The sequence below is a fragment of the Phasianus colchicus genome, chromosome 11 (assembly GCF_987193195.1).
Source record: "Phasianus colchicus chromosome 11, bPhaCol1.hap1.1, whole genome shotgun sequence".
In the NCBI taxonomy this organism is placed as follows: domain Eukaryota; kingdom Metazoa; phylum Chordata; class Aves; order Galliformes; family Phasianidae; genus Phasianus; species Phasianus colchicus.
In genome coordinates this window covers 9,151,215-9,178,344 of record NC_143446.1, presented here as the reverse complement: position 1 = coordinate 9,178,344, position 27,130 = coordinate 9,151,215, and the positions used below count along the sequence as shown (strand labels likewise).

Below are 27,130 nucleotides of genomic sequence, written 5' to 3'. Positions count from 1 at the left end.
TCCTATCAATGCACTTTTTGTGGTCAGAGCAACGTTTCAGCCAGCATCTCCTGAATTTTGCATCTCCTTTGGATTTCCACAGCTGTTTCAGTTGGCTTTAGAGGCAATGTTCAGTAATTCTTTTAAATCAGATTTCTTGTCTCTGTAGGAGAGATCTATTTGATGCTTTAGTCTTTTCTCCTTATATTTAATTGTGTGATTTGGGATTGATGTTTACTATAGAGAAGTCACATTTAGTCATTTGTATGAAGATGAAGGAATCTACAAAGAAAGCTTATGTCAGAGTGGAAAAGTTTTTTTTGTGCATGATTTGAACAATTACATTTGCCATTGTGACAGCCAAATGTATTTGGCCGTGTTCCCTCCAGGTAAAAAGTTATTTATTATTAACTTGGCAGTTATTAGTGTTTTAGTCCTGCAGCAGACTGCAGCAGGTCAGTTAAATTTATGATAGAGCTGAGAGACTTCTATTTCCACAACCCTCTCCTCCCCAACCCCTCTTCATTGGCTAATATTGCAGTTCTAATGTGTTGGAGTCTTTCTTTGCCATCCACTTTGAAAGTGGAATTCCTGCAGCAGCAACAGCGCCTGTTGGTGGCAAAGTGAAAGGCTGGAGACCTTTTGCATCACGGTCCTTTTTCTCCATTCTGGTATTCTATTGTCTTTACTACGTTTCATAGTGAGGTGATCTTAATGAACATACTCAATTTTTTTTCCCCCAAGCCTATTTCAGAAACCCACATTTAATCAGGCTATACGCTAACCCATATTCCTCCTGACACACTCATATCACGAAGAAATGATATGGTGCTTAGTTATTGGATGAACTTTGTTATTTGGAGGTTGAAGTCCTTCTTCCCTGAACTGTTAGTGTTGTGGAGCCATAAAAACTTGACTCTCTTTCTCTGAATGTATAAGGCTTTGCTATTAGTGATTGGGCTCTAATCACTTAAAATAGAAGTTAAAAACTTCTGTTTCCAAAAGTGTTTCCCACGTGCTGCTTGGGGCACTCTCACAAGGACATACAACTGAGAAAGCAAAGTTTTATCTTTTGATTTTTGTTCAGACACTTTATTCTTCTATGAATTCTAGTCCCCGTCCTCCCTCTGTTATCATTTCCACAGTCATCTGTACTCTGAGCAAAGAAAGAGCAGCAATAGGTCATGCCTTGTTCTTGCATCTGTAGCAAGATGTATCAAATGCAGCTAGAATGGGGTATGACATATAAATCATAGCTGCGGCAGATCTGTGAAGCACAGTCTAACCTTGTGAGTCCTACTTTACACCTAAAATATTTATATTCTTCTGGTTTTTTTTTAGCAGAATGTCCTCAAATATATTTTGAATAGCTAAATATTCTCTATGTAAGTATTAAGTATGCAATGCCTTGCAGTAGCATTACAACTGGGCTGCTATCAGTTGTTAACAAATATTCTTAAAAAATGCTATATACATGCTATATATTTACATTTTTTAACATTAAAAATGACTAAAAATGGCTATTAAAGTGTGACTAACTCTATCTTTAAAAGTACTTATTAATAATTCTGAGAAGATGATAATACCCGAGCAGTGAAATTTGAATTGAAAAGGAAAAATGAATTTTTTTGTGTGTTTTAATGTGCTGGAGTTTTTTCTCTCTAGAGTACCTCTTTTATATTCAGAAATAAAAGTAAATATAAAAGTCTGTTTTGCAGTAACAATGCCTTTTGCTTGTCTTCAGAACTCTATGTGTCTGAGTTGTCTCTTCCAGCCTTCAAGATCTGAAGCTCAGCATGTGTTGATTCCTGGCACAAAGGAAAAAAATAATTAGAAATTGATACTTTGAAGGACAGACAATGCATGTAAATAGCTTGTTGCATACTCTGTTATAGAATGCCTTGTCAGCTGTAGAGATATACTTAAAGTGTATTTTTTCCAACATTCTCTTCTTCTTGAGAGAACAATCTACAAAAATCTCACTAGCAACAGCAAATATTTGTAAGAGTTTTACACAAAACAGAAGTTCTTACCTGTATTTTTTATTGGTATTACTAAAAGAATGATTTATATATTTTGTTAGGTGAACAATGGAATCTGTAGCGAGATTGTTTCACTGTGATAAAACTGCAAATTAATATCAACTTTAAATTAATGTCAAAATTATTAAGTAAGAGATATTTTGTATTTCTTTCTGCTAGCAAGTTCCTGAAGGATGCAAGGCTTGGATGAAGTCTCTCACTTAGCCTGGATAACAATAAGGTTTAAAAACAAAGGCAAAGCCATAGCTGAGTTATTGATGACCCTGGAGGAAGGAATGAAAATAATGAGGTTTCATTAATTTTTCATAATTGCCAGCACTGTAGGTGATATCTGGAAGTAATAACTTGCTTTGTCTTGAAAATGCCCTTCAAAAGCTGTTTTAGATTCCATTATACTAAAACAGGCAAGCAGAAAATGATTGTGCCTGTACAAGAATCTGTTAATCCTGTCTAATTTACCTCACTGAGAAATCAATTCTGACTTTGTGAACTTTTATGAACAAATAATTTTGTAACTTTACAATGCTGGAAAGTCTGTCCAGCATGTTATAATTTCTTCTATGTAATAGCACTGAAGTAAATGATGGTTTTAAACTTTAGTAGTTATTTTTTTTTTTTAACACAGACAACAACGTGTAACCTATGATTTATTTCTGAGTGGATCCTCTATAAATGTAGTGCTGCTTAATGATGAAGAAAATGAAAAGAATAGAAACAGAAAAGGCAAAAAGTATCTGAGGGTATCACAAAAGTCTTGTACTGCAGTATGGTGAGTGGCATGTGAAAAATATGAGTTTTTGACTGACTCCTAGACTGTATTGACATTAGGAAATAGTAATGCATAACAGGAAAAGATTCAAGGGGGTACTTGTATTTTGAGAGCCGAGGTTTCTTGCTGATTGTGACACAGCTTTTACCCTCATTGTTGACCCAGTTATTTCAGGCGGAGCACTCGCAAATTCCTGCTTCTGTGTTTCTGCTATTTCTGGGTTATCTTCCTTTTGAACCTAAGAATTCTGTAAAAGCTAAGTGTTTGGAATCACAAATGAGGTCAGTGGAAGCCTCAGGTAATCTACTAAAAATAAAAAAAAATAATCATCCAGTCATTTGGGCTCCTCACAAATTTGCACGTTGAGATGCAAACTGAACAGCTCATGAATGTGAAAGCTACGAAATCAGACCTGTGGAGTCGAAACATCTTTCATTAGGAATCTGGAAAGGATTATTCTGAAATAGCCACATAAATAGTGGAGAATACATATTTAACTTTCTGCTGTAAAGTTCAAAGTTTACAGTGATTAAATTACAAAAGTAACAAAATATTAGAGGCTTGTTCATTAACAAAGGAGCTGGTTTCTTAATGTCAATTTTGAGAGTGAAATGTAAAGATCAAGATTAGAAAGTTTAAATCCTTAATATATTTTAGATACGTTGTGCTAAAGATAACATGATGGCTTTATAGAACTATTTCTGGAGTCCATTAGGCTGTAGTGTTGCTCTTTCATAATTCCTATTACCACCGTAGATTGTTTAGTTCATGAACACCATGTTTAGTCAATAAACAAACATCCAGATTATGTTCATTTTCCAGACATTTTGGAAAAATCTAATTAGATGAGATATTGTAGTGTTACAGTACTGCAAAAGCTAAGGTATAAAATACATTCACTTGTAACCTGAGCACTGCTCAGACTGCTTTCTGTTAAGTCTTTTCTGTTAGAAATTACTTGTATTAAGAATGCAGCAGTGCTTTCCGATGAAGGAAGACCCATTGAATAATGTTATTCTCATTACAATTTTACTTGAAAAAAATTAATTTCATAACTTAAAATATTCAAGGCTTTGATATCATGTAGTATTATCAGTGCAGTGGTAGAACAGATATTTGGCAGGATTTGCTTATAGTCTTTGCTTAGGCTCTGCTGGTGTTTCAGGACATTGGAACTGAATAGGATATGGTAAATGCAGAATTTTAAACCCATTCTGGTTTTAGTGTGTTAGTGTGGGCTGCATAAGGCAAAGGGTAGGGGAGTCTTTTTGAGGCAGTTTGGTATGGAGTGTGCACAGCATCAGTTGTCCCTTTGCAAGGTGTTAGGGGAGCAAACCACATCCCACCTTTGTTTTGGAGTCGTGGCTTTCTTTAGGCTTAATCTTGCAGGATAATAAATACAATTTGAAAGAATAATTTTAGAAAGTAAGGATAGCAGAAGATGTGTTCAGGGCCTTGATTTTTCTCATCAAAATGCAGCATTAATGCTTAGCGATATATAGCTAGACAGAGTTGTTACCTGGAACAATATTGATTTCCTAAGTATGTCCAATACACATTCTTCTGTAAATTTATTTTCATTATAAATATTTTTATAATTTCTCTGTTATCAGATTTTTATGAAGAAGGATATGGTCTTGCACTAAAAGGAAAAAACAGATAATTGAGCGTGCATAATCCAAGTTTACTCAGTAGATGTGAACATTACCAGCCCCATCTCATACACTGTTTTTACAACTAGAATCTCATGATTTTCTTTCATATTTCTATATAATTCATGTAGTTTTATTTTCTGTATTTCTAAATTACTGTAAATGTTATGTTATCTGAAATTGAACATGTGGTCTGTATAAGGAAATGTAGTTTTAAAAAATAACTGTTCTTCCTGGAACTTCTGAGGATCTCTTTTCTTGTTTGTAAGCAAACGAATTTGTAATTTTAATGAATGATACACCATTTTGTGGTATTGCTGCTGAATGTATTGCAGCTGTGAGAAGGACATGTATGTGGGATGAGCTTTCTACTCTCTTCTGTCCCTCTTGAGTACAGCAAATTCACTGTTTATTTCTTGACTGCTTCTTCTATAAAGCTGCCTTTCATTTAGCTTTGAGCCCAGCTGGCTGATATCAAGCAGACAGTCACATACGGTTAAAGATACAAGTGTCTACTCTCTACATCTTACACTGTTCTTGCAGTTTGTGAGAAATTAATTCATCAACAGATAGCAAAAATAGGAGATGCCTCATTCCTATTTAGCTTTTGACCATGGTGCTGCTTTCAACACTAAAAAATCTTTTTTTTTTTTTTCTTCAATTCTACCAATGGGAGCAAAGAACTTTACAGTGCAGAACTCTCAGAAGCAAGCAAATGATAAATTGATTACATGCAAATATCATATTGTTTGTGAGGAAAAAAAAATTGTCATGGTTCAGTAAACCATTAGATTTTAGTCTCCAACGCTCTGCATAAATAATAAATGCATTTTTCATAGCAGCTCAGGGTTCTCCAGAATCACTAGAGTGAAAACTCACTAACTTTCCCTTTAGCTTTACAGAAGTTCTGTATTTATGGAAATGTCATATTTACCAGAGGAATATTTGAAGATTGGATTAGCAATAATCTAATTTTTTGTGCTAATGTTTTCATAATGATGTAATAAATTTAGTCTCTGAGGAAATTAGAGTAACATTCATAGAGGAAGACTGTTTTTAGTCATGTTTAAAGTGACTGCCCTTCATCCATTGTCCATAATTCTAATGCTTCTCCAGAAAACAGGTACATGCAAGTTCCTGAAAAGTGAACAGCATTTGCATACTTCTTCAAAGATACAGGAGATTATTGGCACTGATGATGATGTGAGAGCTGAAATTGTGCCTCCTGATGAATGTAGAAACTTCTCTATCTTCTATGCATTCCAGTGGATCTGGACTCTTTTCTGTTCAAAGAAATTTCACTGGAAAAGGTGAAATATGCTGTCCATCACTCTGGGGTGTTCTTCTGGGAGAAGAGAAGCATATTTTCCAATCTTAGAGGAGGTAATTAGTGTGCCTGTCTTTCAGTTACTTCAGTATGGAAGAAGTGAGTGTCCTAGGCTCTTTTTAAAACATCTTTATTAAATTGAGGATCACCAGGAAGACTGCAAATGCTCTGTGGCTTGGAAAATTCTAAATTTTGAGCAAGGCAATGAATATGTGGTAGAACAGGGGCACTTTTGAGTGCGTGCAGAAGCTGAATGATAGAAGTACGTAGTACTCTACAACAGTACAAAGGCTGTTGTAAGAAGCATTTCATGTAAATGTATTGTTTCTGAGTACCTATACTAACAAATTACTTGATATAAAATTACATCTTGCTTTGCAAATGTCAACATCCTGCTCTCCTTTTCTTTTTCAAGAGAAGTGATCTGCCAAGTTGAAATAGAGAAAAGTTGCCATTGTAGGATAATAATCCTACTTTTGTGCTTGGACCTGAAAGCTTTATTGCAGATATTTTCTGGAATTGAACATTCTGACTTAGGTTTTCAAAGCAGTATATAGAAGATAATGCTGTGTAGTGCTCCTCTGTTGCAATAGTTTTTCTCTGCTTAACTTCCATAGGTTTCTTTAATTTTTTCATCCCTCCTCCCACCTTCTGTTTATGAAAATATTCAGGTCATTTTGTTAAATTTGAATTTTTCAGATTTTGATGGACCATAAGATTGTGAGCAGTAAGAGAAGCTTCAGAAGTTACTTGTAATTTTTGTGCTTGTTTGCTTTCTCCATCTATCGCTGCTGTGTATAAGTTGTTCTCCCTTTGGTACTTAGTCTTCTTGTTGGGGCATGTCTTTTATTGCTCAACCTTGAAAGATCAGGTCTACAGTCAAACACCTCAATCCCTGTTTTTTGACCCTAAATAGAAAAGCCAATATTATAAGCACTGAGCTTGTTTTCTCTTTAGCTGATATCTGTAGATATATATATTTTTTAATTTAAATGTCTAAAGGCAAATAATGATTAACAACCAAATATTATATCGTAGAAACATCTATATGTGAAAGCTGGAGACTGAGCTTGATACTTGCTTAAAAAGTGAGCTTAGAGCATTTTGTGTGACTATTGTAAAAATATATAACTAAACCTTAGGAAAAGCTCTACATTGAGAGTAACCTTGATAGTGCTTATGAACAATTCAATGTAAAAATAAACCAGACATTCTATAATAATTAAAAACAAAAACAAAGCAAAACACTAAACAAAAAATCCAAAACCATCAACGTCCAAGCAAACAAAAGAAAAATGAGAAATTCAGAGGTAATAGAGTTTCTGATTTATTGTAAACCATTAAAAACCAGTTGTTAACTGTCAGACTATGATAAACAAAGAATGTTCAAGACTGATTTTGAAAGCTGTTCTACTGTAAACAAAATTTGTAGCATCAATATGCTTAAAATAGGAGAGGTTTTGAGATTCAGAACTTATTTCTGAAGGTAGGAAAAGGAACCAACATCTTAAGTGTAACTTTGAACCTCATTTTGCTTTATGCTGTTAGCAAAAAATTGTCTTTAATTTGGTGACTTCTCATTCAGTGAAACAGTCCTTGATTAATAAAGCAAACAAACACAGAAATCTATACTTATTGTGTATGGAGGGATGATTTTGCATGCATACAGCAACTGCAGATGCAGAGATCATCAGGGTGTAGCAGAAGAACAAAAGGGGCCTCCAGGGTGGCCCAATTCTTCAGTGAACACAGGGTACTGCTCATGACTGCAGCCACAGATGTCCTGCAAGCTTTTCTGTGGTAAGTTTACTACAGTGAAAGACTTATTTGTCAATTGCTCTCATTTATGTTTTTCATCACAGAATCAACGTTTTGTGCATGTATTTTAGAATCATTTTGTTTTTCTAATTTTTCAGCTAAATTTATTTTATCATATTTCAGTTTCTCTGGTTATCTTTTTTTTCAATATATTTTTTTAAGGAATTGGATTATGATACAAGCTACACATCAATTTAGGGATCTTTTTTACCTTTTTTGTGTTGCAGGCACTTGTGATCTTGTAGAGGTGTCTTCAAAAGAAAAGGGTCAGAAAAAGAAACTGAGATCCCAGTTGAAAGACTAAACTGAGGTAGGTAATGATGAAGTTCCTTGACTCATACCTCTTCCCATTTGATGTATGAACTATATAGTAGCTGTGTCTTAGAATGCTGTGTGATAAGTATGAGTGCAGAATCTTTTTACCTAATGACTTTGATAAGAAAAAAAATTGAAGCATTGTTATGCTGTTCTTTCTTTTAGATCACATCTGTGGTGAAATCATCCAGTGTACTTCTGGTTTCCTGTGTAGAAGATAGGAAGATCAGAAGAAGCCTTCTTGAAAAGGATTACACTGCAATCATTTTTGCTTTAGAAATACTTTCTAATGTTGTAAACTGTTTTAAATAAATTACTATCACCCAAAAGTGCACAGAGCTTTCAATTAACGTATATAGACCTGTTGTTATTTTTAAATATGTTTTTATTACAAATGCAAGGAATCTTTGGTGTTAAGATTTTCTTGAAGTGATATACTCTTCCAAAACTTTGCTAACAGAGATGTGATATGGAGGAAGTGCATATGAGACCTAATTTTTAAAGGTATTTCATTGCTGGTATGTTTTGCTATAGAATAGGAATATTGTATCCTTTTTCTATTTATTGCCTCTAAATGTAGTGGAAGTTTATATGTTGCCTTATGGTACCTTCTTCTGTTCTAGTATGCTTAAGGGACTTGCTTATGATTTCATTTGCGGTGACTTTACATTAGAATGATGTCATTGATTAGCATTACACTTGACTTAGACTGATGTAAACAAGGAAATAGTTAAACCATTGGTTCACAGAGACCTGCTGACCACTGAAGTTTAGTCTTGAAATTCAGTCTTCTGAAAAATGGCACAAAACAATATCTGAATAGAAAATGAATAATGTATGCGAGGGGAGCTTTTAGCATGCTGAGATGTGGACTATGGATCTGTTACTGAAGAGATTTCTGTTAGGCTGGATTTGATGCCAAGAATTTTAGACATTTGCAGGTTAAGTCTATCAACTGGCAGGATATGTGAAGAAGTGATTTTGGAAATGAAAGTTATGTGATAAGATGTAGGGACCTAGAAAATCTGCTAGATTCTACGAGACAAGTCCATGGAGAGCTGTAAATATCTAGATAGTATTTAACCATGAAGGAATGGAACAAGTGAACTACAAAATAAATTTTTTTCTGTAATGTCATCAGAGTTATGCAGTTGGCAAGTTTCCACCAGGTAAATTTTTATGATGTCTAAGTTTCAATTTCTTACCCTGCACAGTTTTCCTTCTCTTTGTATTTTTAGCCTTCTTCTTATAGTTTTTAACTTTTGACCATTTATAACTCTTGATTTTGTATTATTATGCATAAACTGTGTTATCTGGTGTCAGCAATGCATGGATAATAGTTAAGTCTATTGCTATATTTATTTAAGGAAAATCTATCAATTAATGAAGTTGCTAGGAAAGTTACTAGCTTTTTTTTTTTCTTGTTATTTAGTGACAATATCATCTATTCCATATTCACTGCCAGCTTGTAAATGCACAGTAGTAGCAAAGTAAAAATTTGGAACGTATATGGATGATATTTATACCTAGTTTGAAGGACTGGCGTGTTCAATCAGTAGTATGCACTGAAACTAGTGATAGAAATAAGGTTCAGACTTTCTAGTGATTTATAGGAGGCATAGATCAAATTCCTCAAGGGCAGGATTGGGAAGGCATGTAAACTGAACTACCATATTTGAAAAGATTGTTGGGACTTACCTTGTCTGAGCCCATTAAAAGCCTAAGGAATATATACATGAAATAAATGACAAATGTAACATCTCAGGCAGTGTTAAGTCAATGATTGTTTGTATGAAATGAACATGAGAGCTAACTAAGCTAGATGGCTGTTTGTAATAAGTGTGGATTGTAGTATGTGAAGTAGTATGGGAAAAAAAGTTATTGTGAGCTATGGAATCCCTATGGGGAAATGTCAAAGATTATCAGGAGCTTGCCTCATAGCAGGGAAGAATTATATGAAAAACTGGTAATTGGAGGCTGGACAAATCATACATATGCTCAAGCAAGGGGTATTACTCTATTTTATCGCAGCTTTGGAGCTTAGAAACTTTCTGATAACTTGATAATCAATGAGTTAATAAGGTTAATGATTATGTGCTAATAACTGGACTTTAGATCATTTCAATAAAACTATTTCATCTTCTGAGATAAACATACTGTACCATATAGTGGAGGTGTGGCAATTAATGGTGTAAAGAAAATGCCAAAGAAAATTTTGCTCCTTAAGTGTTTTAGTTTTCAGTTATTTAGCACCTTCTGCTCAGCTTTTTCAGTGAGTTCTACAAATAAATTATTAATGATGTCAGTGAGATACATTATGTTTTAAAAAGAATTTGTGCATAAAAGACATCATACAGAGATTATAGTCTGAGGTTTTTTTTCTCATGAAATTTTGGGTGGTAGACTATTGTTACAATAATTCACTTGGTATATGTTTATCTACACAATATTTATTATGCTATTTTATCAACAAAATAGTCTCTGACATGTTAAATCATTTATTAGGTGATCGTTAAATAGAGAGGTGACCATTAGATACAGATCAGGAATTATTCAGATTTGTTTTTATGGCAAGGTATTCTCAGCAGCAGATTGTGGTTCCAAAGATAATGACTCTTCTAAAGTCAAACTTGCACAGATGCGTATCTCTGTGTTAGCACTGTAGATCCTTCTGCCAACTTGTGCTCATGTAAACTTGCTTGTCAAACAGAAGATAGTTTCACATTTGCACATAAAATCAACTTTGTTCATGTAATTAGAATGGGGCAATTTTACTGGCTATTTTGTTTGTAGTAGGATGTATTGCATATATCTTCTCTCATATACATAATATACATACATTTACGTATTTGGCTCATTGGTAAAGGGAAGAAAGTGTTCTGAGGGAGAATTCTAGGTAGTTGTACTCAATAGCATGTTTTTAGTTTTAGACATGTGTCGGAGAAACACATGTATTGGTTAAGACAACTTGAAGAGATGATTCTTCTCCTGTGCTGAGAATTGTATTTATTTTCCATAAATCTCTGCTCATTGATGAGATGCTAATAATAATGGTATGTCTTTACTTTTCCTCATGAAATGAGTGTATTTTAGGTTGTATGGCTAGTGATGGGCTACAAGGTCCATGGGAAAATGTTAGCGGTGCGCAGACTGGCATATCTGTTTGTGCAGGGGGCAGGAGAGAAGTGTCTCTGGGTTGAAAAATTGTTTTGGTTTACCACCTGTTGCAGAAAGTTTACTACATCTAATTGTTAGAAATGTTCACACTGCAAATTAACAGCTGCTTTTCTTAATATTCACACTTAAGATTGTGCAAAACTTGTATTCAAGTACAGAGGTCCATATAGATGTCTGTTCAGTAGTGCTGTTGATTGTTATATGTAAAATCATGCAAGAGTAAAGATATGTATGTAGTAATCTAGGGAAGATAGTTTCAGGTTAGCTGTGTTTTAGCTGAGTGTAGTTACTCAATGGCTTAAAATTCATAAAGCATCTTTGTCAAGATTTTTAGACAGATCTTACTGATCTGGATCAGACACAGAGTTTTAATGGCTATAACCCATTTTTCTCATGTGTTTTTCAATTCATCTGTGGGACAGACAGCTCATGGAATGCATATGCAATCAACAGATAAGTGGATCTGTAAGGAAAATACATTTTATAAGGTACAGGTATTAGGGCTCCTATTTTTCTGAAAGTTTGAAATGTCATCTTCATTTCTACATTTTTTAATTCTTTTTGTGCTTCTTAGTTTTTCAGCTAAAAAAAAAATCAACTGAAAACAATGACTTTCTGATTCTTTCAGTAGAAATATTTCTAGAACATAACTTGGAAAGAAAAAATTAAACCTGACTTGTGGAATACCAGATAGAAAATGACTTATGTCATTTGCAAGTATGCTTTTATTGCTTGCTGCAGTGATACAAAAGTATCTTTGTGTCTGTAAGACTCTATGCAAACCATCCTTCTTTGTAGAAGTCAACAAGTTGGTGTAGGGAGCTGAATTATAATTTCTGTAGAAACTGTGATCATGACTTGACTAGTGTATAGCTGTAACTGCTACTTTTTTTTTTTTTTCCCATGTAGTTTACATTAACAAACTAATAAGATTCAGCAGCTAAGTTGATATGTCTTATGATTTCCACATGCTCCATTTTGAAGAAGTACTTCAACAAATCATTACTGCACTTTGTCCAAATAATAATTTAAATTGTGGTATTTTGCTTACGTTGTCTTCCACCTTCATTTGCAAGTCTTTAACTGTATGTAATCGCAGATTAAGATTGTTAAAAGTGAAAGTGTTACCAAAGTGTAAAAGAAAAAGTGCTTGTGTTCAAACACATGAGTGAAGGGATCCCATCGTGAATCACAAATTCTGCAAACCTAGTTAACAGCAGTGTATTCACTCCAGCTTGCTCAAGCAGTGGGCAGAGCAGCCCTTGGTGGCGATCTGTCTCCCCTTGTCTATGCTGAGAAGCTGTGACTCGTCTGCTGTGAACCACAGTCTCTTCTCATTTCCCCATCTGTACAGGTGAGGGTTTACAATGTCTGGTGAATGGCTCCCTTCCTATGACTATGATTTCTGCCTCAGACCTCTCTCCACCCCTAAAAAAGGGATATTTCCTTCTATTGTTCAGCTCTGCGTTTCTTCCCAAAGCCTCAGAGGAACAGGAAGATGAATGGGGTTTCTAAAGAGAATGGAGAAGTGGCAGGAAGGGAAAGCTGCTGCTTCTAGGATATGGAAAGAAAATGAGATTGCAGAAAGAAAAGAGGCCTGGGAATGGAAGAAATCTCTCAATTCTTTTCTTCTGCAGAAAGATCTGAAAGCCTTGAGATGGCTTTGCCATTATTTTGAAAGATGACACAGTGCAAAATAGTAGTAACTCCAATTTTTAAGTTTAAAAATACAGATGTGGAAATCAGACAATACATATAATGTATTTTTTTCTCAGTATATTAAAACATTTTTATTTGTTTACCTGTTTTCAGCCCGTCCTCAAATCTGGCCCCTAAGTTACAAAATCCGGTATTTTTTTCTGAGGTAATTTCAGTGCCTAATAAGTACAAAATGGAAATTAAATATTAAATAACTTTTGTATTTACTACGGCTTCTGATTGTTACACAGTGTGTTTTTTTCCAATACGTAATGTAACCTCATGTGGCAATGTGTTCCATATCCTACATCATCATGTAAATTTTCCAGTCATACACAATTTACATCATCACATGGATTCCTGAGGCTCTGAAAACTCTCCTTTAGGGTCTGATTTTAATCACAGCAGATAATTTCTGCAATTTCAGTGGAGAATCTTCTGATTCACATCTTTAGAGGAAACTAAGCCTTAGATGTTTATGGTATTTATGTATCCAGGATATATGTGCACTGATGCACAGCAGAGTAGTTTGTAATCTGTCCCTTAGCCCTTGGGCTATACACATTCATGTTAAGCATGTACTACAAAAAATGATTGCTTGAGCCATGTAAGAAAGTGGTGTCCTACTGTTTATTTTGCCCCATGGTTAAAAAAAAAAAGAAAGAAAAAAGGAAGTAAAATAAGGAAACTTACTTCATTTTTCATTTAAAACAACAAAACAAGGAGTACAAGCTGCAATTTCTGTATGAAGACTATCAAATATTTTTATCTTGGCCTCTCTCTGCTCATATTTTCAGTTCTGCAGTGTGGTGGGTTTTTTTTTGTTGAGATAAAAAGGTAAGAATGAAAGAGGAAACTTGAACAAATGATTTCAAGTTACCAAGCAACAGTTTGTTTCCCAGGCAATGGAGGAAGAATTGGAGTAGGTGCTAAGTGAATTTTCTCTTTTGTGTATGAACATTAAGGTTCATAAACTCTTGACAGATTTCACGGAATGATAAGCATTCAGCTGGATAATAATTATTTGTACAGGTTGTTTACTGCATAGCTGGAATGGTTTACTCAAATAATTGTGCATGCGCAGTATAGATGATGTACAAGTTCTAAGTAAAGTCTCATGTCATAAATAGTTGTTGTAGGTGACACTGATGGTGTTTCCTTTGCCTTCAGTATTCTCCTATAAAGTCAGCTCTATTTTACTTTATTTCAATTGAAACCCAGTCCTGTAGTGATGCATTGTAGTAGAATGCATTTGAGTAGAACGCATGTTTTTGTAGTCTTAAATATTTAGACATCACACTTTACTTTGCTGCTGAGAAAGACTGACTTGGTGCATCTCAGTAGGTTATCACTGAAAGGATGATCTGTACTGAATTGAGTTTGGTTTCGTTTCTGGCAGATGTAGGAATGGGATTTTTCTTAAAAAGGTAAATACAAAATGTGTCTGATTTTTTTTCTGCAAGCATGAATATAGAATTTATTTTCTATCAAAAACATGATTCTTTCTTAAAATTTGAATTGCATTCTTATCGTTATCTTCTGGGGAAAAAAAAAGATTAAAGATAATGGAATACCAAAATAATTAAAAAAAATTAAATGCTTGGAAAAAAATATGATACTTTGAAATTGAAAATATTTGACTGCTTTAGACTTCTGAGGGTTTGAAGATAGTTTAAAAATGTTCAATGTTGCTTTTGAGATTTTTCTTTCTAACAACAAAACAAAACAGAAAAAAAAAGAATGCTGAAATTGTAAGAAATGTGATCCATCTCTTATGCAGAATTAGGTTAATGCTCGTGTTACTCTCTGCAATACACTTCCGTAACCTGCAAACTGTATAGAAATTTGATCAATCAGTGGCTTGTTTTACTACTATGTCACCCGTACAAGTATGTATAGTTGCTTATTTCAAAGTATTATGTTGCATATTCAAATTGTATGTAGTGGATAAAGCTGATCAAGGAATATTCAGTTTACATGTCATGCAAAGACTTAACAGATAAAGATTTTAGTGCATAGACAATCTGTATTTTGGTGTTTATTTAATCTTCACATACATTAACTGCTTAGGAATGCACAGATGATAGTTTCCTGAATATGTAAAGGAGATAATTTTGATAATTTTTGAAAGCTTTGACATTCTGTTGGGTGACAATCATCTTCATAATTAAGTTTTAAAATATAGATCTGGTTGTTCTAATGATTATGTAATACAACAACAATGTTGAAGATACTAAAATCTAAGTAAAAGATAAATAATGTGTGTAAAAAGATAAATCATTCCAGTAAGCACTGGAGTGCTTGATTATGCAGGGTGAACATAAAGTACAGAAATAATTTTGATTATTTACGTTTTCCTTTATGATTAACTATTCCATTTCAAATTTAAATTAATTTACTTCCAATTGCCAGAAACTTGTTGCTTGTTACCAACACTCTTACAATTAATACTGGCTTTTAAAGGTTTCCAGTTGCTCTCATTCTTCTCAGATGGAAAACTCAGGACCATTTAAAATAACTGAAGTATTTGAAGGACAGGGTAAGTCAGATATTTAGAAATGAGAGAGTATATTTAATGGGGAGAATAATTTGAGTGGAGTACTGAATTCCACTTACGTCTCAAAGGCTGTAAAGGTGAGATGTCTTACCCCTGATCATGATTCAAGTTGCATAATTCCAATTCTGAAGAAGGTTCAAATATTACCACAAAACTTTGCATTAAAATACTATTCGAAAGAGCCAAGAAGCTTACACATTTGAAGTATTATTAACTCTGATGTTTGTTAGCTTTGCTGATTAGGGCCTGATGTTTAAATGCTAAATAGCTTATACCAGCAGTAATTTTAAATGCATGTAAGTAAAACCCACCCATATTTAGGAAAGCACATCCTGGAGAATTAGGAAACCGAAAATCAAAACCAAAAATTATTATAGCTTGTGATTTCACTGAGCGAATGCAAATGGAAAAAAAAATGACAGTTAGGGATACACTAGAGGGTAGGCTAGAACAATGATTACAAAGCAGTATATCTGTTAATAATAATTTTAGTTGATATTATTCGATGCACTTATGAAACTACACTTTTCAGTGTTAAAAAAAAGTCCCATGGCAACATGGAGATGTGTATGCCAACACTCTTCCTTGGTCAGCAAAGAATGTTTGCAGTGATACTCTGAAAAGAATTGATGTTTATAAAAAATGTATAAAACTGATTTCTACAAAAAAGGTGAATAGCATGTTTGAAGTTTTGTATACTACCATCAGCTGGAGAGAAGTCAACATGTTGCTCATATATTCAGTAAACTATCCAGCAAGTACATGAAATATGTAGTACTTTTGCCTCTAAGTAGTAGAGTTTGACTTTATTTCTGGCATTGTTTCACTTCTTTTTAATAAATAACAATTACAAACTGTGTTTTTTCCTCCTGTATTTGAGCACAGATGTAGAATAGAAATTCAGAAGTCACTGGTTGCATTTATAGGGTGAGAAGTAGAGAATGCACTAACATGCATCGTCTTTTTACTTTTACAGAATGAGATGCAACTCTTGCATTTTAGCTCGTTCAACATGGTTTTCCACACAGTTTTAAACTTTGTATACACTGTAAAGAGGAAGTGTTGTTGTTAGGATGTATGCGTCGCGTGAGTGATGATCTGAAATTTATTTTTTGATTGTAATTGTCTAGCTGATATATATGAATAGAGAATACTATTAAAAAGTTGTTTCTTTGAAGATATTTGTGAAGCAATAATATTTTTTATGTTTTGAGAAACAATTTTGGTAAGAGAGAAATAAATACTAATCTTGGGCAAAAAAAAAAAAAAGACAGGATCTTCTAGATATTTTGTTGGTTCTACACAGAAAATAAAGTAACAGTCAAAATTTGTGGTGAAAGCGCAGTTTCAGTAGCTCCTTTCAGGAAACATTCTGTGTGCTTTCAATTACAAACTAAATTGTCCCTCATGCATTTCAAACTCCATACACAAATTACCTTTTTGATTGAACCTTTTCCTGTGAAGTCTCTTGCCAGAGGACACTCTTCTGTAATGACAACATATGTGGTTACTTAAGGTGTTTTTGACATCCAAGTCAAAATCTGAGTTTCGAAAACTCATACTATTTTCCCTTGGAGTCTGTCTTCAGGCACACTGTTAGAACATATTATAAGCCCTTGCTTTATGCACGAGTTCAAGAATAAATGGAAGTATGGTCATTATGAAACAACAACAACAAAAACAAAAAGCTACAAAACCAACAAAAAATCAAACAAAAACCTGAAAAAAATCCAGAAAACCACCATTCCTCCCCTACTTCTTCAAGTGACTGAGTTTTCCTGTTTAGGTAAGCAGTAGTTTCAGAACAGTTCTTCAAGACAAATAGTGAGACCACTGAGGTACTTGCTGGGCATCTCTGTGGTGCTGGATTGCTGATGTGTATTTTGGAGCTTGTTTGTTGGTGTTTAATTCATGAAACTTACATTTATAAATTCTGTTTTCTTCACAACTAATGCTTGTCTGTTAAAAATGCTAAATGGAGGGAGAATTCGGCCTGTATCTTGAATACCTCTCTTAACTGAGAAGTTAAATTCTAATGCACCTATTTTATGAAGAAACTTTCTTGAATATGGAACCACATAGCTATTGAGTTTTACTGTTTCCCATAATTCTTCATTTCATATGCTTTTATTCATTATTTCATTTCTTCAGTCTATTCACAGTTAAAGAGATTTGGTCAAATATAAAATGGTTCTTATAGAGCTTGTATGTAGATGAGATGGTAGTGGATCATTAAACAACAACCAATAGCAATATGACTTTTAGATTCCTTGCTAGAAGTTGTTTTATTTTACTAGACACTGGAGCCAAATATATAATTTTTTTGTGTTGGTCAAATTATAGTTTCCAGACAGATAGTTTGATCAGGTTTTCTTAAATACTTTCTTCTGTGATACCATTTTGACTGGGGTTAGATGGAAAGGGATAAAAAACAGGAAAGAGAAGATAAGCTTATACATTAAAAAGAAATTAATTCCTATAAGTTACATCTTTGTAATATTCTGATTAAGTATGATTTGATTAATATTTTTAATGGTAGTTTTGGCTGAAGAAACAGCGTTCTTTAGACACTTCTGGTAAGTGGGTGTGCTTTTATATAAATGAAATGATCGATTGAAATATTAATATGCTCCCAGTTTAAGTTTTCATGTTCAGACAGCTGGTAGTGTAGAATACCAAGAATTCCTTTGCAGAAGAATGGAAATAGTCTGCTTTTTTGAGTAACTTCGGAGAAGCAGCAGCTCTTATGTCATTACTTGCTGTGATTTACAGATTTGTACATTCCAATTAGAAATATAAAAAGCTAGATGTACTCATAGAATGGTTTTTCACTTCTGTAGTTACGCTGCCTCATGTACAGTTTTTCCATTGGTTATTAGATTCTGATATCTTCGGTTGTATTATGTCTTTATTTCTTTGCATCTCCTGAATTTTTTCTTAAATTTTTGAGTTTTACTGCTCCATTTTCTTTCTGTTCTTTAATCTGTAAAAGACTACTGCTTGAAATGCAAGCACTCACTGACAGTTTCATGGGTTGGATGATATCCCTAAACTGCCTGTTTGTCTGCAAAAGTCCTTTTTTATTTTACCACTTTGTGTAACACTATTTGGGGCAGCTTGTGTAAATACAAGGTAAAATGTTGTACTGCATCGACAATGTTGAGATAAACTTTTATTAAGACTTTCACTTCACTCTCATCTAATCAGAACAACAGATTCATTGATGTCTTAGCAACCATAGCAAAATACACCAGAAACAGAATGAAAGAAAGGTGAGGTTGTAGCATCTTGGCTTTCCTCCAGCCAAGTGATGAAATGTTGTATAGCAAAGCTGAAATAAAAAGGCAGTTTTGTTTTGGCTTAAATTAGTAGTGTGTTAATATAGCTGGTGCTATGTAGTGCAGGTGCTGAATACTAGACAGTAATGAGAAAATCTTGCAAGGTATTGTTATCAGTTTCTCAACAAAGGAACACAACTCTTCTTTGTTCTTTTTTAAAGGAAGTTTCTAGTATGAGCTGCCTCTTCGTAGTGTTTTTTGAAGTTTAAATTAGTAGTAAAAGTGTGTGCTGAAGTTTCTTGAGACCAAGTAAATGCTACTGTCACATTACAGAGACGTGGCAGGAGAAAGCAACAGCCAGTCTTGATTTAAGACTTTTTTTTTGTCTGAAATTAAGAATATTAGAGAATGTGAAGAAGATCTAATTACCTGTCAATTTAGCGTAGGTGTGTTAATCATCCTAACAACTAACCACCATTATGAAATCCCAGTGCTGATTATGTGGTGTGGGCATTTGATTATGCAGAATTATAATTAATGTGTATATCAGAAGTGGTTGCTCAGATATACTTGCAATTGCAGTGAAGCAGTTGTCAGGTGATGTAATGAAAGTTGAATTCCATTAATTCCATCTCTGAGAGATTAATGGTTTAGACCTTGATGGTTACAGAATTGATGGCAAAAGTATTTCATCATGGATATGAGTAGCAAGAGCTCCATGTGATTGAATGCAGGCCTGGGTGTTTGTTTTTTTTTCAGTTTGTGTGGATTTTTTTTTTTTTTTTTAAACAAACCAAAACAAAAAAAATTAACCATCACCTATAGAGTTTCATTGGGCTCTGCAGGCTTTTTATTAAAATAAATTTAAAAGATAAAGCAATATCATTCCAAAAATGATGTAATGGATAAAAACCTGGTTTGAAATTTGAAGCCGTTCAGATGACCTCAGTCAGTAAAAAGATCAGTGTAAGTTATCATACTCATAAGGTGGTAGTTTCTCTGAATCAGCACCCCTAAAGAAAAAACATACATAGAATAACATAAATTCAAGAATTGAGCCTGGTGGGAGTCTCCAAACATTTGAAACTGTTTGGAAGAAAACCCACACAAAATAATAAAGTGGGAGTAATATTCTGATTCTCCAGAATCTTTGTCTGCATCATTTTACCATTAGGGATAGGAAAGAAAAGCTTTTAAATCAGCCAGAATCAGATTGATTCATAAAGCAAACAGGAAACGTATTATGAGGCAAGGCTTCATGCTATGATAGACATCTAGGGATACTCATTGTTGGCAGTCTATTTGTCTTTGGCTTAGGGGGTGGAAACTCTGGTTTGTCTCCCTGGGTAATGTATAGAATCCTGTTTGTATTCCAGCGCAGTTTATATGGCCTTGGGGAGCAAAGTCTGATCTTAAAATTATCTGTAATTTTTGCTGATCAGATAATGGTATGACTGGCCAGCTATTTTTCCATGACTTTTGTAGGAGGATGTTATGACAAATTTGTGACACACTGTTATTTTTCTAAAACATTTGCTTAGTGTACTTGTTTCATCTGCGATAACCAGCAGGTGGTGATTGGGAGACTCTCTCTGGATAGGTGACTTGCAAAGATTTTTCTATTTAAAGTGTGGAGAATTAGTTTTAAGTACAAAAACCAAGGGGAACACACCATTCAGATATGCTTTCTTAAACAGCCAGTGCAAAAACAGAAATTTACTGTTCTCATGTTAGAAATAATATGTGTATATTTACTAGTGAAGGTAATATATGTAATATTTACTACAAAAACAACTTACTCAGCTATAAGTATGCATTCTGATACTTGCACCTAATTCAACTCCTGCAGACAGAGCTGTGTTTTAGCATGGCTTTAAGCAATAGGCTGTTTCAGGTTGGAATCTATTTTAGTGGTCTGTCTAACCATTAAGTTCTTGTACATCCCTTCCATGAAATCTATGGAGAATGAGCAAAACAGAATAGGCAAGACAGAGTATATCCAACTCTCTCTCTTCTTTGTAAGAGGATTTATATTTCTGGGGAATCCAAGAGGTTTAGTCATTGGCTATGTTAACACTTTCAGCTACTGTAAAAACACTGAATGTTTGCAGTGTGTGATGGTAAAGAGAATTAGGATCATTACCTTTTTTTTTTTTTTTCCTCTTGATTTATGAGAAGGATCTGGAAGAAGCATGATTTGGAAGACTTAATAGCTCAGATTCTGGGATGAGCTAAGCTGTATTTGCAGTGAAAGAACCTAGCTACCAGGCATAAACATGCAGTTCATGGTCATGAAATTAGTGCATGTAGAGCACTGATGTGCAAGAGGAACAAGGTGAAAAAGATACCTGCCTTGGTAGCTGTGTCCTTTAGAAGTGTCCAGTGCATGGCTAAATCTGTTCTGTTTCAGTATTGCTTTCTTATTAACTGCTCAGTTTGTGTGAGAGGTAGAGGTTCTTAAAGGATGACGTTTCATGACAACTCTGCATTGTTCTGTATTGATGTGCAAACTTTTTACTGAGATACCTCAGGCAAAGGTACAGCTCCTATGTTTTGTAAGACTGAATTATGCCATCTTTGTCCTCACTTTTTATAAAGACCAGTAGACATTAACTCTCTTAACTGTATGCCTTATGTAATGATTAAAATCTATTTTCCTCTTATGTGGTGTAAGATGCATAAAAAATAAATGAAAATGGGAAAACCAAAATGTAATAGCTGCACTCGAGGGTGTTGCATCAACCCACTGCATAATTACTATCTTTAAAATGTCAAATTTAAATATAATGTCTTTAAATGACTTATTTCAGATATCAGTAGATAAACTAAAAGAAAAGAACAGTACCAGATTCTGAGTGACTCTTAAATGCATTTGATTTAGTAGCATAACTGAGTGGATTAAATTTTGATATCTGGGCAGAAACAGCAGGATTGTATTTGGACTAAGAAATTACTTGCTGGCTTTGTCACAGTTGACGTTAATTATTGATAGGGGCTTCAGTAATAGCGCATGTGCCAGCAGAGTTGACTGTAATATAAGATAGGAACTGCAGTGATGCTAGAGGGATTACAGAGAGGGAAGCACCTGTAGCATTTAGAGTTGCATGCTCTGATCATCAGTGTTTTCCTGCAATACATTCATGACTGATTAATATAATGTAAAGATGAGTCGTCAGGCTTATTTCTATCGTGTTCCTCCACAGGAATTACATAGAAGAACTCAGCTTCAGCCTGAGCCAGCAAAGACGAAGGCTCTTCAAACAGTTATTGAAATGAAGGTATAGTGTTTGCATGTTTTCCTTTGCATTATTTTTAGTAACTTGAACTCATGCACTAGCTCTGGCTGGAGTGGAGTTAGTTTTCCTCGCAGCAGCCTGCAAGGTGCTCTTTCAGATTTGTGATCAAAACAGTGTTGTTAACACTCTGATATTTTAGTTATTGCTGAGCTATTCTAACACAGCACTGGGGCTTTCTCTGTTTCTTGCTCTGCTCCCCCCAACAGGAGGATTGGGGTGGGCAAGTAGCAGGATGGGAATACAGCCAGGACAGCCAGCCTCAGCTGACCTGAGAGATATACCATATGTCATGTTCAGCAGTAAAACTGAAGTGTGGACAGCATTCAGAGTTATGGCATTTGTCTTTAATGTGTGCTTGGTTTTGGAACATGATTTTAAGCATTTTTAAGCACCGTGAAATCCTGTGGAATCATAGTGAGAAAGCTCTGTAAATGAAGACACACTTAGGCCATGAGAACTCACAGAACTGAATGTGGTAGCATTACAAATGGCAGCTATTCTTATCTATGCTGATAATTTACTGAGTGTTTGGTGTTGAATTGGATATTGTCCCTGCATTAAAGAAGTATTCTCTTTTGAAAACCATACTTGTGATTTGCCAGGACTGACAGTGCTAGCTACAGCCAAGTCAGAGTAGAAGCACTGGTTGGTGGTGAGGTGTGTATTTCGGATGTTAACTCAATTTTGTGTAATCTATCTTCTGTTTGTCAGTAAAATTCACTTGTAGGTTTTATTTTACTTTTATAACCAGTCTGACAGTTCTTCTTTCTACAAATTTCTCAACAGCTTACTGAAATGTTTAAAATGAGTGCTGAGAATGAACTGTCCTTATTTTGTTTTCTTGATAAGACTTGATTAAAAAAACAGGCACAGCATTGCTTGTTTTGAGTAAGGAGAACTATTCCTTTTTAAAAGACTCAAAAATCAACATCAAAATGCAAAACAAAGCAAACAACACTCCTCCCAACCCAACAACAAAAACAAGACCAACCAACCAACTTAAAAAAAAAAAAAAAAAAAAAAAGTTTCAGGAGGGCCAATAATATGCCTGTTGATTGTTGTTTTGTCACTGTTTTACATCCAACTTAAGGAAAGTATTAACTTCATCAGCGGAGTGATGCAACAAAACGTGATGAAACAACTATCTTACTCATAAGCACAATTTCCTCTTTTTGATGTATAATATTACTGAAATGTTTTGTCTTTTATTCCTACAACAGAGAAAAAAAAAAACTTATTTGAAATGAGAAAACTGATATTTTCACATAATTCCCTGAATCTGGAATCTGTCTTGAAGAAAAGTACCATACACAAGATAATTTGTGAGTTGGCAGTGCTGTCTGAAACACGCTAATGATGGTCTTTAATTTCAGTCTTCTTAAAAGGGAGTGCAAATTAAAGGCCTCACTTTGCCAGTGACTTCTGTTATGAGCAAATGAGTTCAGCATGTCTGTGCAGTAAACACACAGTAATAACAGTAACTGTGTTTTCCAAATGCTGTATCTGCTTTTTAAATAATCCAATTAGCTTGGATTATATGAACAATGGAAAAGGTGCATCAATTTTAGTATTCCATATTCTTTTATGCATTTCCCTTGGACCTTCAATGTTTATTGCAGTTCAGAAGTCTGTATGAAATTTAAAGTGTGTTTTTTTGCAAAATCTTGTTATCTTATGAGTGTGAGAAAGTAAGGAGCTGGCTGAGAAACAAGTTTTTTTCTATTATTTTTCTATCTTACAAATTTAAAACTTTGGGGATATTGAAATAGAGGGTTTAGAATAGTTTATGATCTTCCATGTGGATGATCAACAGTGTAAAATCTATGTTTTCAAAATAATTTGCAATGCTGCTTTGTGTACCAAAATTCTTTGGAAAGGATGAGGAAATAAGGGCCAGGATGGGGACATATCTGCAATATCAAAATATAATGATATAGTTAGAGCTACTCTGCCAGTGCCTGTTCATGAAGAGCTTTCATTTGCCAGGAGTGAGGTTGCAGTCATGATGCAGAACTGCTTCTGGGCTTGGAGGCATACAAGTCTTTCTTTTGCTATGACCATACACAGCTTTGGGATTGCATTGGTCTAAAATAGGCCTAATACTGAAAAGAGAACAAATGTAATATATTGAAATTCACATGTCTAAAAATCAGTTTTCATTACAAATTCCAGCTTTGGAAAGCTTGCAAGTTAATTTCAATTGTTTTGATCCAGACAACATTTGTTTTGAAAACAAAAAAACCCCACAAGAACAAAGAAGCCGAACATTTGCTTTAAATAATCAAGCACTGAAGCAATGATTTCCCTGCAGCATTAAGTGTAGAAGGGGGGAGAAGCTTACCCTCTAATATAGCAAACCGTGGCTGTACCCTGCCCTGTGCAGAGGGCCCAAGCAGGGAAGTTTGAGTGTTAACTGATATACAGTGTTGTATTGAGTCTGAATGAATTAGGAAAGGCATTCTGACTGGTTTTCCTCACTATAATGTTATAAAGACCATAAAGAGTCAGTGAATTATTCTCATCCATTCCAAAATAAGTAACTCAGGTGATTTCTAACTAAGGCAGAGAGCAAGGAAAAGAATGTAAGCAACTTAAAGGTAGAACAGAATGTGACCTGGCTATAGTTCTGTGACTCTGAGGGGTTGGAAAACATGATCCCTCCACTTCTCCAGCACCTTGGTTGCTAACAGCTACTTTGAGAGCTTTTAAAGAATACTTTTCATACAAATAACTCAGTTGCGGAGGTTGCTGTTGGGTTAGTCAGTTCATATATTGGAAAGCATAGACTTCTCTTACACAAGTAATTATTGAACAGTTGCCTGCAGTTCTGGATATATTGCTTATGGTGTACAGATGACATGAAATAGGAATTATATACTGGAATTTTTACTGACAATTAGGCATGTAAGAAAGATCTGGTTTAGTTGTTTGTAGATTAAGGATGTTTAAGAACTAAGGATATCAGAGGATAACAGTTGGTTTAAATATGGAACAGAATTTTAAGTAAGTTGAGGCACTGTTGGATACTAGTTGATATTTGTTGTGTTTTATACAAGTGTTCTATAAAATAAGGTCAAATTCCACCCTGCCTCATCTCTAAGAGCTTTATAAGGAGTGTAGGCAGAGTTCAGTTACATTTGGCTCAGGCACCATCACTACTGAAAGGCTGTTTTCTTTCAGTGCCTGTGGATTAAAAAATAAGGTGTTGATAAACAGGGAAGTGTTCTGATAGGAGCCATCAGAATGTTTAAAATGATTATCGGATGTGTTATAATGAATAACTTGAGTTTAGCTTTGTGCAGACAAATCAAACTGTAGTCTGTATACCTACATGACATATCTTTTATACAAAAGAGGTCTCTCCAGGCCTGAAAATAAATAAATCACAAAATACAGCATTCTGAGGCTAGAGATAGCAAATATACACTAACATAAGGTGCAAATAAATATTTAACAGCGTTCATATGATTTTATTACTTGAGTTGCACAGAAAGCCAGGCGAGGGTTTTTTTTTTTTTTACAACTATTGCTTGCGACTTTGTGACTACAGATATACATGATCAAATAACATATTTTTTCTCATGCCTAAGTCTTTGTTTGCTTAAGCATAAAATAAACCTGGTGTATTGAAATGCATTCCTTTAATTGACATTGCACCCATGCAAATTTTGTTGTATTTTGGTTGTAGGCAGATGCCAGATAGCTGGGATCTTTGATTATGATTCATATCCAAATCATTTACCATTCAAAATCATTTACCAATCAAAAAGAGTGAAAGGAAACATTTTTCATTATTTCATTCTTGGTGGATGTATTCCTGAACAACTTAATCAGGTCAAAATTTGAATATCTTTTTCATATATTTCCAGACCAGTGATTCTGAGAGAGAAAGTCAGAAATAAGATGCCTACTGATGAGGCATGAAGCCTAACTGTAGAGTATTGACTATTCTGAAACTTATATAATCTAGAAACAAGAATTGAAGTCTTTAAAAATAGCAAACTGTAATTCAAAATATTTATGGTTTACCTTAATTGCAGAAAGAGCCACTTTTATGTATTGATCCAGCTGTGATATTTCAGGTATGGATTTGGTTCTGAAAACGTGTGTTATGTTTGCAGTGAAATATACTCCTATTTTTAAGACTGCATGATCTTTCACTTTCCCTTGTCTTTGGAAATAAACCTCAGCATTCTCCATATTACTTTGAAAGAGTTTATATTAAGACTAGCTGAATATAGAGTTTGTGTATATTGGCATTTATTTGCAAGCTCTAGAAAAAGGGATTTTTCATTTATTTGCTGCTGATTCCTTGTAGAAAGCCCTACAAGTAACACAGGCGTAATTTGTTAAATGTATCTGCTATTTGAAATTGTGTAAGTGTAGCAATTCATTACTTACCAATTCAGAGAATAAAAGATTGGTATGCTGTATTTTTTACAAAAGTTTTGCCTTACTTGTCCTTTCCTAAGCATTCAGGAAATGTACTGTAGTTTTTTTTTGGGGGGGGTAGGGATTGGATTTATAAGTTAAGTTGAAACATGACTCATTACTGAATGGAAACTCGTCTGTAGTAGCACTCTCCTTTGCATTGTGAAATGTTGTTTTCTTTGTTAGCATCAGGACAAAAGCAAGTTGAGGTTTGTGTTCCAGAGAGATGAACTTCTGCTAGGCCAAGGATAGATAAAACTCTATCCTCTTCTGCAGATTGTCTGCAACACTGTTTAATAAAGCAGATGAAGCATCAGTTACTGCTTAAAGAAATGGATAGTCTTATCAACAGAGATTTAGGGGGCTTGACTGAAAAGATGCATAATTGTAGAGTGCAGAAAATGTTTGTCAGTACCACTTAATACCAGTCTGTCTCACAATATTGCTGCAAAGGAATCTTCTTTGTGATTCAACAGACTAACTTGGATTGTTAGAATGCTGCTAATGCAGATAAGTCTTAGTGGTTTGAAGGAAATGTATGGCATCTGTTTCTATTTCAGTTCCTGAAAGTTTGCCAGACCCTGTGCCACAACAAGAGCTGACTGAAAATATTTCCATTGAAGTTTACTGTGGGAAAATGCTGATTCAGTGGAATCAGGAAATTTTTATGGGAATATGCCTATTCTGTCAAAATTTTCAGTGAAAGCAAAGCTATGTGACTTTCTGTCCATCCTGTAAACCAACCCAGCTACCTCTGTGGCAGCAGTGGGAGCTCCAGGCTGTCTGTGCTG

At 34.5% G+C, this 27,130-nt stretch overlaps 1 protein-coding gene across 2 annotated transcripts in view; it reads left to right on the top strand.

Moving 5' to 3' along the window:
* The window catches only part of ERC2 (ELKS/RAB6-interacting/CAST family member 2), a 429,234-nt gene that overhangs the window by 69,218 nt on the left and 332,886 nt on the right, over positions 1 to 27,130 (top strand). For both annotated transcript variants that reach the window (XM_031609751.2, XM_090148181.1), the window contains exon 4: positions 21,816 to 21,890. In XM_031609751.2, the coding sequence (XP_031465611.2) occupies positions 21,816 to 21,890 (75 nt within the window). The remainder of the gene's footprint in view (positions 1 to 21,815; positions 21,891 to 27,130) is intronic.